The sequence below is a fragment of the Anser cygnoides genome, chromosome 18 (genome assembly GCF_040182565.1).
Source record: "Anser cygnoides isolate HZ-2024a breed goose chromosome 18, Taihu_goose_T2T_genome, whole genome shotgun sequence".
In the NCBI taxonomy this organism is placed as follows: Eukaryota; Metazoa; Chordata; class Aves; order Anseriformes; family Anatidae; genus Anser; species Anser cygnoides.
The window spans coordinates 4,517,523-4,530,719 of record NC_089890.1 but is presented as its reverse complement, the minus strand read 5'-3'; the positions used below and the strand labels follow the sequence as shown (position 1 = coordinate 4,530,719).

The 13,197-nt window shown below is 42.0% G+C and overlaps 1 protein-coding gene across 1 annotated transcript; it reads right to left on the bottom strand.

Moving 5' to 3' along the window:
• Positions 1-1,425: 1,425 nt before the first annotated feature.
• On the bottom strand, positions 1,426-8,685 carry RFC2 (replication factor C subunit 2). Its single transcript, XM_048067915.2, has 11 exons — positions 8,496-8,685; positions 7,835-7,904; positions 7,157-7,198; positions 6,656-6,762; positions 5,427-5,528; positions 4,743-4,843; positions 3,901-4,058; positions 3,467-3,532; positions 2,890-2,970; positions 2,424-2,537; positions 1,426-1,726 (listed from the first exon to the last, which is right to left on the bottom strand). The coding sequence occupies exons 1-11, from the start codon at positions 8,600-8,602 to the stop codon at positions 1,616-1,618; spliced, it is 1,059 nt and encodes a 352-aa protein (XP_047923872.2). The 5' UTR covers positions 8,603-8,685; the 3' UTR covers positions 1,426-1,615.
• Between the last annotated feature and the right edge of the window lie 4,512 nt (positions 8,686-13,197).

Sequence of the window (13,197 nt, the reverse complement as noted above, 5' to 3'; positions counted from 1 at the left end):
CTTATGAATCCTACTAATATGACATTTGTTATTTTATGAAGCCGCCACTGTAACACCTCTTCTTTCTCTGTTCGGCAGTGAACATATTTAACTAGGAGAAGGCTGTCTGTGACATACAGACGAGGGAAAATCAGTCTAGTGTTTAAATAAGGTGTCTTATTTAAGCTTTTGCAGACAAAAGCTGTGATGTTGTGTTTGTAAAGGACTCGGTGGCTTAAGCATCTTAATACATTGTTAGTTATATATTTAACAGTGGTTGTGCTAGTGTTAATAATTCAGTAACTAGGAATCAAACTTACCCCAGTTGGACTAAAATCTAGTGAAAGAAGAATATACAGAGTATTGCATCCATTATTCCAAGAACTGTTTCCTTTATTCCATTCAGGAGCAAGTTCAAATGTGCCCGTGCTTTAGCTGTCAATTATCTTCCTTTCCTGCCCTTTGAGTCAAAAAAGGGTCTTCTTAAAGCCCTGTCAGAAGAGCTGCAGAGAGTCTTGATGGCACAATGTACAATGCTGCCAGCCCTTGCTGCTGAAACTCATTACCCCTGTGGCAGAGTTGGAGAAACAGAGGGCGTAGCCAGTGCAGGGGCCGGTCTTTAGTCTGGAGCTGACTTACAGTGCCCACGGAGATCAATTTGGCGCTGAAACAATGTGGTTTGGGCAACTGGATGCTGGAGGTGGTATCTTCAACAGAAGGGGCAGGGAGAAGAGCAGGCACCAGTAACTTGTACTTCTACCACGCTTTGTTTGACTGCTGTAACAGCAATATACTTCATTAAGTTAAGAGCTCTGCTTACAGAAATATATCTGACACCTGATATGGAGGTGGTCAAATTCAATTTATATTTGTTTCTACATTTCACACTTTATTGCTCCTCTGCACTTGTGAGGTGGTTTCCAAATCTAAGCAGAGAGGAAATCATGATGATGTAGTTTTTTTGGTATGTTAAAATTACTGTAAAATATTACCTAACCTGGACAAGCAAAAACAGAGAACACAAATACAGAGTGTCCCAGAACTTGGTGTATTTTTTTAAAGATTATAGGTGGAGTATCCAAAATAAATAGCTGGCACCATCAAGAAATGTGTATTTTTCCTGTACATGTTTGGTGGAAATACCTTCCTTACCCCCAGCACATAAAGAGCACCCAGAAATGGCACCTCCTCAGCATGCCTCATTGGTAACTCCATTCATGGCTCTTATCTGTGCAAAAGTTTTTCCTTCTTGGTCTTGATCAATCCACTCTTGATCAATCATAAGGTATAATCACTAACAAGGGGATTCATATTTTGTCTCTCCTGATGTTAGGTCTTGGTATTGTTACCTATAAGCATTTTTGCGGAGTACTAGAGAGACCTTAGTGCTTCTCCTTTCCGGACTGTCACAGTCCTCTACTTCAATTACACAACAGGCAAGAATACTTGGGTTAAAGATTTCAAAGCTTTATTGATCAAAATAAAAAAAATACAAGTTATTTTTACAATAGAACCTGGTTATTTTTCTGGGATTTAGCAAAACCAGGGGGACAGAATTCACGACACACGCACAGCTGCTGACCTTGCGTGCCAGGTCTTCACCTTCCAGAAGAGGGGTTTCAGCTCAGTCAGGTATCTAACTTGCTGCAGGGGCTGCAGTCTTCTGACACAGCCTGGCCAACAGTCCAGCCATTTGTAAAAGCGAGTTCACACCTTCTGCTATTTTCATATGTGTGTAGCCAATTTCCTGATGAGGAAAACATTGTCAAACCTTATGTTTTTTCCCACAGTCTGCATGGCGTGACTAATGACACTCCTCTAAATAGAATGTATCCCTTACTGCTAAGAAACTATCTTCAGAGTCACTTAAAGATAAGAAAACTGTTTTTTGGCAAGACTATTATGTTCCCATGTAGACTAATTAGATCAATTTTTATTTATTTATTTTTGTAATTGAAGCCTGTGTTTCCCCATTTTTTCTTCATAAGGAGCAAGGTGCCTGTATTTGAGGACAGGTTTTACATCTTAAGAGTGTTTCCATTATACCAGTTCACCATTTGTCAACTGGCTGTTAAAATCATGTAATATTCTACTATCCATTGGACTAGAATCTAGTATGCTCTTCAAGAAAGTTCTTAAGGAGTTTTTAGAGGCTTTGATGTAAATAATAAGTTCAGCCAGCATTACATTTGTTATTAATCCATCGCTAAAGTAACTATTGGCACTTCTGTGGGTGGTTAGACTTTAAACTTCTGTTTCACAGACTGATGAGGCAGAGGAGGACAGAAAACAGTAATAAAAACAGTAATAAAAAGAAATAACATTTTGCACTTATATATAGCAAATCTCAAACGGAAAACTCTGAGGCTACCCCTACGTTAAGGAGCACATCCTCTTTTTGAGAAGGCCAGAAAGACCCCACCAGTAACCAGGTTAATACTAACCTTGATAAATTCCAGTTTCAGATATTCGGGCATTTGAAAGGTTTTGCACACACGGAAGATGTTACCAATCACATCTTCTGGAGAGTATCCAAGTCTCCACAGGTGAGCAAGAATCTGTACAGGAAAGAATAATCCCATGTTTATCTGCAAAACCTAACAGGTGATTAAAGTTGATTCGGTTTTGGGACAGCTGTATACAGCTAGTGAAAATATATGTACTATTTATCCAGCAATTTAACATCAATTCTGTTTAGCAAGTAATTTCAAAACTACTTGGTTTTTTCCTCCCCCCCTTTTTTTTTGGCTTGATGGATTATTCATCAGAACAAACTGTTAGAAAAAAACAGGACTTAATCCATATACATGGTTTTGCCCTTTTTCTAAAGTGCAACGTACACCGAATTCTTCAGAACAGACATTCTTTAAATAAAAGGTGTCTGCACAGACAAAACACATGAAAGCCAACCTTGTATGCTTCATCAATATTTGCATTTATGCAGTGTTGTATCATTTCTTTCACAAGCAGAGGATGAGGCTCGTCACATACCTGTATCAAAGAGAAGTATTATATTTCAAAATACTAGAACACCCTGTACTAAACCCCCAAGTATTTTCACCAAGCTTCTGTACAGATGAAATACTGAATCAGACACAATTTACAATCCAAATTAAATTGATTACGTTTTAAGTAATACGACTTTTCAGATAACACAGCTATCCATCCTACCACGGTGGACTCAATAGCACTACATGAGAACAGAAGTAATAGATTCAAAAGTTATCCCTGTGAAATTTCCCAGCAGTTATGTGATTTGTGTGCTTTGAGAGAGATGGCAAGTCAGAAAGCCTCATATGTGCTGTTTGGGACTGAAGCACTCTCTGCCTTTTCAAAAGGTGTGCACGCTTTTTTTTGACTAATACCCGCTACCTACATAGCATGGTCTGCAAATGGGTAAAGACTTTCAAAGTCTCATGTATCTGAAGGAAGGTCTCACATAGACAGTGTCAGACTTCCAGCTTTACTGTTTTACAGCATTACTAACCTTAAAGACATTTTCACTGTTTATAAAGCCAAATCCAGAATATGTGGACTGTAAGTTGTTTAATGCCTGCAAAAAGACAAACAAAGACTTCAGTTATTTTCTGAAGTGCTGCACTTCTGGCTCCTCTCTTCGGGATGAAATACACTTTTTGGGAAATTATGCCAAATATGAAGTTGTCAGTTAGGCAACAGAATGAACTGTAAATGCATGCAGACATTGTTTTCTCCCAAAAATTCAGCATCTGATTTCCAGCAATTTGCTTTTAAGGAGCAGATTCACTTTAAAACCTTGCAAAACCAAGCAATTTAGTTACTCTTGTGACATAGATGACATCCCCTTTTCTTTATTTCTCCAAAGATAAGTCCTTGAGAGCAGCAATTCAAACTTTTTTGCTTTAAACAGAAGGCTTTGTTTCACTGCTTTCCCTCTTTTACCTGTCTCATATCTCCTTGGGCTGTGAAGATAATGGCTTCCAATCCATCATCTGTATATGGTACATCCTCTTTCTCAACAATTTTCAGTAGCCTTGCAAGGATTTGCGAATCCGTCAGCTTGGTGTAACGCAGCACCGCACACCGAGATTGAATAGGTTCTGAGGACAGAGATGCATAATTAGCGTTTCCCTCTTTTCTTAAAAATAAAATACCACTTTTTTCAGCTTTGAAGAAAATATCTGTTTCCAACTCTTCATTTGTCATTTTGTTGTGAAGAAAAAGAACATGTCAACACCAGAGAGCATATAGCACCTCCTCAAGCACGCACAACTCTTATACCCTTCCCTTGAACCCAAGTGTGGTACATGTATCAAGCACAGTTTCTTTTGTTCTCCTGGTTTTCTGAATGTAGGTGTTTATCATACTATTTTAACTGCTAAACAAGGGCAGTCTAAAGCTCTGCAATGTGTTAGCTTACAGGCCAACTCTTTCTGATTTCTGATTGTTTCAGAAAGCAGGACAACAAAAGGGGTTCAACATCCAGTTAACAATACACCAAAAATCATAAACTGTAGCAGAGCTGGATGGAGATTAAGCCCAAAGAAATCTGCTTCTGCAGTCACGCACAGCGCTATCCATTAAAAACAGCTGTTCAGAAGGTTCACTGGCTACACAAACACGCTTTTCTTTTATTAGCTGGATGTTCAGATGGTTTGAGTTTTCTGAAGGACCACAGCTTCTTGCAATGAGCAGGCTCAACGTATGTCTGAAAACTGCTTTGAAATTACCCAGCAGTATGGGGAACGTCTAACTAAAACACCCAGGGACTAACAGCACCTTACCTATGATTTTGTCAGAGGCATTGCATGCAAGTGCGAAGCGTGTTGTTTTGGAATAAATTTCCATTGTTCTTCTCAACGCTTGCTGTGCTCCATCTGTCATGCTGAAAGAGAAAAGGAGTTAGGACAGATTTTACCCTTCACTGACTTATAGCTGCAGCCTAATAATTATTTTTAGACAAGCTTCAGACTTTACTGATACTAGACAGTGCTTTGTAAATTACTTGGTATTCTGGCTTGGTAAGCTAGGCAGCTTTTGCTAGGCATGCGAACAGATCACCCTACAACACAGATAATCACTGAGACCTCCATAAAATTAACACACAAAATTAAATCATTAATACTCTGAAAAATACTTTTAATTACATGCAGGTAGAGGAGAATGTCCCATTTTTTCATCATCAGCCTTTTTTCATCAGCCAGTAAACTGAAAGATGCTAAGATCACATCGAGCTAAATCCTGAAGTGTTTCACCCCAATATTCAGCATCTCCTTTGAAGCAATGATCTCTACGTGATATGAGGAATATTCTAAGAGCACTGTTCAGTGCCTATTTATTTCCTCCTAAATTGTTTTGATAGCCTGATAGAAACATCTAATACTGTCCAAGACAGCAGCTCTGCAGACAGAACAGATAAAAAAGATTTCACATGGTAGCTGACATCAAAAAAAAAACCCACAACGTACCTGTCTGCTTCATCAAGGATGATTATTTTATGCCGACCTTTTGGAAGTGTGACCTTTTGCTGGGCAAACATTTTGATTTTGTTTCTCACAACGTCAATGCCTCTGGAACAATAATTCAAGTCATTTATGATCAGTTGGGTGAAATTACACAATGGATTTTATTCGGTAGACACACTGGCTGAAGGGCTCTCATGCTCCCCATTCTTGTGCCGTTTGTTTCCATTCCATCAGCTGTGCCAGTGTAATTGTTGTGAAGCTGTGCTGGTAGCCAGACTGCCGAGCAGAGTCAGAATTAAACACCGATAACCCTCCTTTTTGGAGGTTTTGAAAAAAAGCAATTTAACAGCTTCTATCAGTAGCTTTACTGCCACAAAAGCACTTATGTTTGGCAAAAGGTAGGAGTAATAAGCGAACAAGGGCAGAACTGTTTAAGTCTGCACTGCTACTTTGCTAGTACTTCACAGAGCCGTACCAATAAACCCAGCTATAAATCAAGACAGTTTAAGAAAAACATCTGGACAGACTTCATCATTTTAGCACAACATGGATACCTTCCTAGACAGAGTCCCACTGAAGTATTACTTTTAAAAGTAAAGGATTTTACTTTTTTGTTCTGTGTAGAAAAGGAATGCTGTACTATCAGTTATAGTTATAGGAGAGCTACAGAATTAAAAAGGCAGGTACAAAGCATTGTGCTCTTAAACCCTCCATGACATGTCCCTAGAATATGTCAGGACAGGGTCTGCTACAGAATTTGGGAAATATAATCAGCCTTTAGTGCCTGATCCTCAGAGAAGAGTCAGTGCCCGCTATATACCTAACACCCATATCCTAGTTTTACCCCCAACTGTCCTTACTCTTTAATTTCTATCACTTCACTTTTTTTCCTAAGTACTGACGAGTTTCATTATAAACAACTCATTCACCTTTTATCAGGATCTTCATGAATGCAGGAAGCATAACTCTTCGAAGTAAATCTGAGAAGATAGTACCGTTCTGCACTCCGTTTGTGTGTGAAAGTATCTATCAAGTTTATAAAAGTTGATAGAGACTATGTTGCTAGTTGAACACCAAAAATTGCCTAAATTTGAGTTGGAAAAACTTATTAAAGCAAGTACTAGAGACCCTAATGTAACATTAAAGCTATCAAGTCGGCCTAAGTTCAACTAAAAATAAACATGGATACTTGCTTCTTCATTAAACGCTTGACAAGGTTTGTTCATTCTCACCTGTCATTTGAGGCATTCAGCTCCAAAACAGCATCCTTTAATGCAGGACCAAGCAGAGCACGAGCCAAGCAGAGGATACTGGTGGTTTTACCTGTTCCTGGGGGACCCTAGAAATGCAACAATTGCTGTTTAATGCCATTTTCTAACCTGTACTCTCTACAGTGCTTCCCAGTCATGAAACATAGCTGCAACAGAGGAACTGCTGGGAGAACATAGGTCTAAACGTCATCTGAGTTCAGCATATTGCCTGCAACAGTGGAGGAGAAGCACAAGACACACTTCAATAAGCACCTGAGGACCAAGTTAGTTTTTAGTATTTGAGTAACAGAAGGTAGTTTACTTCTTGTGTATTCTGCTGAAAATACTGCTCTGTAACCATACAATCAACATCACTGTTAGTAGTACTCCCAGGTACGATGCAAACCGATACTGAGAGGCTGCTGTGCCTAGATTTCAGAAGCCAGGACCAACAACAGTGAAATCCCACGTGGCAATACTTACAGCAATGATAATATTTGGTACATTCCCCTCTTTTGCAAAGACCTACGAAAGAATAATTAAAAAAATATATATAAGAAAATGGTAGGAAGAAATAGTTTCCAAATCTATTCTGTTTTAATCATAAGAAACAGAGCTACCATTTATTTTCTTCCCTCCTGGCTTTTTTTTTTTTTTAACATTGCAGCTTTCATGTTTTTCAGTTGAACTGTTAAGTCAGTTCCTAGAATAATATGGAAAAATGTTAAAGTACTGAATCTCACAGGTCTTTACTCTCTCCTTTCTATTTGCTTTAAAAATATATTTGCTAGTATAAACATTCTGCTAGCAAATACTGTTTTTACAAACTAATTCGTCACAGAAAATATTTTTCTTCCAGACAAAAAAAGTGGTATTTCTGTTTCCTTCTGTAGTAATATAAACTATACTTACTCATTGAAACAATATAGCAGGGACACATTTTTAAAGTTGTATCATAACTGGGCCAATTTAAACATCCCGATTCAAGAAGGCCTGTTTCTTTAGGATGTTGTTTTGATATGTCTTAAAACTTGTCATTTTTTAAGTAAATCATAAAGTTTTTTGTCCATGTACTCAAGTATAGCTCCACTGGTCTGTGGATATGTGCAGAATTATGTTTTTTGAGCTAACCCATCAAAAAATAAAGCAACAGCTACACACCTCCAACCTGCTCACTGTATCTTCATTTCCAACTATTTCACATAGCTTCACGGGTCTGTATTTTTCCACCCTGTAGAAGTAAAACACTTCAGACACACCTAGCCAAACTTTATTAGCGCTTTGCACTGCTGGAAAAGGAGGATCACACTAAGTTGAACTTCAAGTTGTTTTATTTTGACCAGTGTAAATAGGATGAAAACACCACAACCACTTCGGGTTCGCCTTCACGCCTCAGCCTGACAGGACAGGGCTGAGAGGGGAAGCACCGCCCACGCCCTCGGGGCCAGACCTCGACCGAGCTGGGCCCCACAAGCTTAGCGGGGGTTTCTCGCTTCCCACCCCGTGGTGACCACCTCGCAGCCGGCCGCCGAGGGGAGGAAGGGGCCGGCCCTCACGGGCCCGTCCCATGCGCGGCTCCTCCCAGCCCCCTTTCCCTCACAGCCGCCCGAGGCGAAGCGGCCGCGCGGGGCGAGCCCCCCCCCCCTTCTTCCCGCCCACGGCTCGCCCCGCCCCCCGGCTCTTTCCATAGGCTCAGGCACGCCTCGCCCCGCCCCGCGCCCCGCTCTCCACCAATGGCCGTGCCGCTCGGCCCTTCCTCCCGCCCACCGCCCGGCTCCATTTTCCCCACCGCCCCGCGCCCCGCAGCCCCCTCAGGCCTCACCACGGCAGCTCGTAATGGCCGCTGGCGGCGGGAGCGGGCCCCGGGGCGTCGGCGGGCCCCCGCTTCTCGCCCTGGGCCCCGGCCTTCTCGGTCTCCTCCACCTCCATCGCGGCGGTGGCGGCTGCAGCAGGCCCAAGCCCGTCTTCCCGCCGCCTGCCTGAGGGGAGGAACGCGCTCCGGGCCCGCCTCGCGGGGCGGGTCGGAGCCTGCCCCGGCCTCCCGGGGGTGGGCGCTCGGCGGCCGGGGACGGGGCTCCGGCAGATCCGGGGGGCCTCTGGGGCTTGGCTGAGGGGTTCCATAGGGGGCAGACATAGCCCTCGGCTGTTGTGGAGACCGGCTGTGTGTGTGTCCTTCAGTTATTTGTTAAGATATTTAATAAAAGCGATAGTGTGTTTGCACATCAGGAGACTAAGCCTTTGTTTCTTCTTCATCTAACCACATTTATTTCCCCCTATGAAATGAGAACAATAAAAGATGCACCACAAAATACCATGTTATGTTACAACGGTGGGGTGCAGTGCTGTGAATGTTCACATAGCGGTAGGTACTCATCCTAAATCCCAGTGGTTACTGGGGCCTTCGTACATCCCTAAGCTCTGCTCGTGTTCAGCACAATCAGTGACACTCGTTTTGTCTCGGTGAGCGCAGGGTCTGTCCCTTGGTCTGGGCTCTAATCCCTTGGGAATGTTTCTAATTTAAGAGTGGTGTGGGGCAGGAACCTGGAGCCGATCGTACTTGGAGTCCTGCATGAGCAGTGATGCTCTTCAGAGGGGAGGACTTCCTATCGCTGGCCGCAATATTTGCATCCTGGTGTCATTGTCAGCGCTTGTCACTTGGCGTTGTGAGGCTGGCACGTGAGCGTTCAGCCTTTGGAACGGATTCAGCCTGTGGCCTGACAGCGATGGAGTCTGCTGGGTTTCTCACAAGGCTTCAAAACTCCGGAGGGTGAAGTTTCCATTGCGCAAAGAGCAGTTTTTTATCTGGGTTTTGTGTAGGCAGGATAGTCAATGGTTAAATCTTGTATATTTTTTATTAATAGCTATAAATGGCTCCTGGTGGTTTTGTGGTGTTGCATAAGGGTGAATTTGTGGGTGATCTGCAGCCTTTACATGCCTGTCTGAATTAAATGTGGATTAACTTCACCTCTACTAGAGGTAAAGTAGAAAACTAAACAAAGATGTAATTATGTTGTATATCATACAAGCACAAGTCAGTTAGCTTTTATTCCAGTGTTCATACTGTTTCTAGCACACATACTGGATGAACACACTGTTCTCATAACACCTCAAACTCAACTGTATTAGTCTTGGTTTTGGATTTAACTTACTGCAGAAGCCAACAGGAGACAGTGAAATATCGCAGCTGCGTACAGCACTGCTGGTCATAGCAATCTGTCAATACAACGTGCTGGTCATGCTTTGGTTTCTTGCCAAGTTAAACAGTTGTTATGCTCTTAGGAAGTACCAGCCTCCAGATAAGATACAATTTTCCTGGCCAGCATTAATTCTCCCACTATATGTGGAGGATTACTGCTGATAAGCACCCAAAGGGCTGTTGGAAAGACTATTCATAAGAATTGTTGCAGAGAGCCTGATGACAGATTTTGTGATACATTTCTGCTAACCAATTGCAGTATGTGTTTCTGTGGAGCACAGTCCTCTAAAACATTACAGCCTCTGTGTAGGCAGTAAGTAAGTCCTCATGTATCAGTGACTCTGTAGTCCGTCAGACACAGCACAAGTATTTGTTGAGGGCATGATGATATTAATAGGGATGTGTGGCAGGTGGATGGGAATATCTGAGCTGAAAGCTTTAAAAACTATATCTCCCAAGTTGTAAACTGTTCATATTGTCTGTCTGAGATCACGGGATACATCCAGGATAAAATGAGTTCCAAATTCAGTGCTGACATGGCAGAGCTCTTTTGATGTGTTACCAACAGTGCCCGAGTACACATGCACACAGTGGATGTATCGTATTATCCTGAAAGGAGAATGACCCTGAATTTAAGACAGTTTCTTCTGACCTGCTTCCTTCCCACCCAAAAGATATATATATATTTAAAAATAAATAAATAAATACATAAATAAAAAGCTTACTAAGTATCTGTGATCAGTATATGGTACAGATAACAGCTTTTTGCTAATGATTTAGTTAGCGAGAGGAATGCTCTTTGATGTGTTCAGACAGCATCTACTATCAGTAATGGAGATCACCGTGAGAGAAATAAATAGACATCTTGTGGTTATCCCAGGAGCAAGGGTGACCCAGCTGTAGGTGCTTGATATAGGGAATGAGTCCTTTAAAGACCATGTGGAGGCTCCTCTCGGCTTGGCTACAGTCAGGAGGTTCTACTCTAAGCCCTATAGGGAAATGAGAGCCCCATGCAAGAGGTTTTGTCAGGGGGCTGGGTAAATGCAGAAAGCATTTGTTTTGCTGTTTTGCATGCTACGGTTGGTGAAACTGAAGGTAGTTTTGTTTTGAGTTTGAACGAGAAGCTGAAACTGCTGAAGATACCAAAAGTAAGGCAAGAGTTGAAGATAGCAAAGAGCTATGGTGATGAAATGGTGATGGTGGATGTGAGACGTAAAACACGAAAGGGAATAGAAATAAAGAATAAAAGAATAAACTAACTTCAGCCAATCATTAGTGAAAAATATGCATCTGTACTGTGTATTTGTTACAGATAAGTAATAAAAAAAGTTTATCTTATAGGCAATGTTTGTGGGAGGGAGCGGAGAAATGTATAATATTCAAAGTGATTTTCCTTTTGAGTGAAAGGAAAAGAAAGGAAAAGAAAGGAAAGGAAAAGAAAGGAAAAGAAAGGAGAAAAGAAAGGAAAATAAAAGAAAGGAAAAGAAAGGAAAATAAAAGAAAGGAAAATAAAAGAAAGGAAAAGAAAAGAAAGGAAAAGAAAGGAAAAGAAAAGAAAGGAAAAGAAAGGAGAAGAGAAGAGAAGAGAAGAGAAGAGAAGAGAAGAGAAGAGAAGAGAAGAGAAGAGAAGAGAAGAGAAGAGAAGAGAAGAGAAGAGAAGAGAAGAGAAGAGAAGAGAAGAGAAGAGAAGAGAAGAGAAGAGAAGAGAAGAGAAGAGAAGAGAAGAGAAGAGAAGAGAAGAGAAGAGAAGAGAAGAAGAGAAAAAAGAAAGCTGTGAGTTCAGCTTACCATTATTAGTAGGGCTAACACCGGTATACGTTACCCAGCAAGTCTACAATGCCAGGGGCTGAGACTTTAAATTACACTGTTAAGAGAAATGCAAAGTTCCTTTGGCTGTTTGCTCCCCATCCCCAGCAGCCCTGCAGTCTCAGTGAAAGCCGTCCCCTCCTATTGCAGCGTGCTGTTGTTGTTCAGCAGCCACAAGTAGGTCACGTAGCACAGATGGCCTTGCTGCCAGGGAAATGCGGAGTCTGCAGTCCCCTCTGAGGCTATTCCCTGCTCTCTCTCTCCCCCTTTCACACTGCTAGCTTGGAGAGAGCGGAATGAATTCTGATGCTACCAACAATTTTATCTCGTGTCCATTGAGGCTGAAAGCATAAAGCAAAGCTGGGAGAAATACCAGCAGTGCAAATAATGATGGGCTGGTTAGAAGGGAGGCTGGACTGGTGCTCGATGAAATATGTCATTACTGCATGAGGGTATTTCCTGAGCTTGGCGTGTCTGCTCCCAGCTTGACAAGGGCCTGGGTTCCTGCAGAGCTTGACCTCTAAGAGGAAAAAGGGAGACGATGCTGTCAGGATGTGCAGGTTATTTGTCCTTGTTCTTGCAGCATCACAGCATCCCTCTGTTCGTGTGCTTTTCTGCAGAATGTCCCTGGAAGGTACAGCTGTGCTGATCTGAGCTACTGTTAGGTGCACTGCTTAACACTTGTTCCCACATGTAATGGCTGAGGTCACACATTCGGACACTGCCATACCCTAGTTTATTTCCCTGTCCACCTCCTCAGCCTTCCTCTCACGTTAGCATCTCCAGTAGCTGTGGAGAACAGCAGATCACCCGAACAGACTGCGTAAATACAGCGTGACATCTGCCTGCTCTGCTACCTGAACGCTTTCATTTATGGCGTCTCTTTGCTCTCTACATTTTCATAAAGTACCTCACCATGGTTTTTTTTTATCCTGCCACATAAAATTATAAGCAGTATGCTTCTCAGTCTGCGGTTAAGCAGTTCGTTCTGCTAGAAGTGAGGGAGGTCACAGCCCACGATGAAAGAGAAGCTGGGAAGAGCAATTTAAGGTAGTTGCTATCAGGAGGCTCTAATGTTGTTAATAAATAAATTAATAAATAAAATAAAATAAAATAAAATAAAATAAAATAAAATAAAATACAATTACAATTCTTTCCTATAAGTATCTAAAAACACTTTAACGAGTGGATTTAGATCATCATAATTTTAATCGAGGGAAGCTGTATTATGATTTTATGCGGGTGCCGAGGGATGAGTTTTAACTTGCCCAGTGCTTTACACTGGGCTGTAAAACAGGATTCGGGAGCAGTCACCTGCTGCTCTTACTTTTCTGCTCTTTGGATGCTTAAGGCTAACCATGTAACTGGAATTTCCTTTCTTTTCTTTCTTTGTTCGAAGCGTGTAACACAGGACTGTGTCCCCAGCGCAAGAGCAGGCATGTGGTTTTAGCTTCGGTCAGCAGAGGGAGTGCGGACACCTGCGTTAGGAGCCACCAGGGGCCCCAGCGGCAGCCAGAAGAGC

Coding starts and splice junctions, on each gene's coding strand:
- RFC2 (XM_048067915.2), bottom strand. CDS start 8,602: ATGGAGGTGGAGGAGACCGAGAAGGCCGGGGCCCAGGGCGAGAAGCGG. Junction 4,844..5,426: donor ATCCTTGATGAAGCAGACAG/GTACGTTGTGGG, acceptor TTTCTCTTTCAG/CATGACAGATGGAGCACAGC. Junction 2,971..3,466: donor ACAGTGAAAATGTCTTTAAG/GTTAGTAATGCT, acceptor TCTTTGATACAG/GTATGTGACGAGCCTCATCC.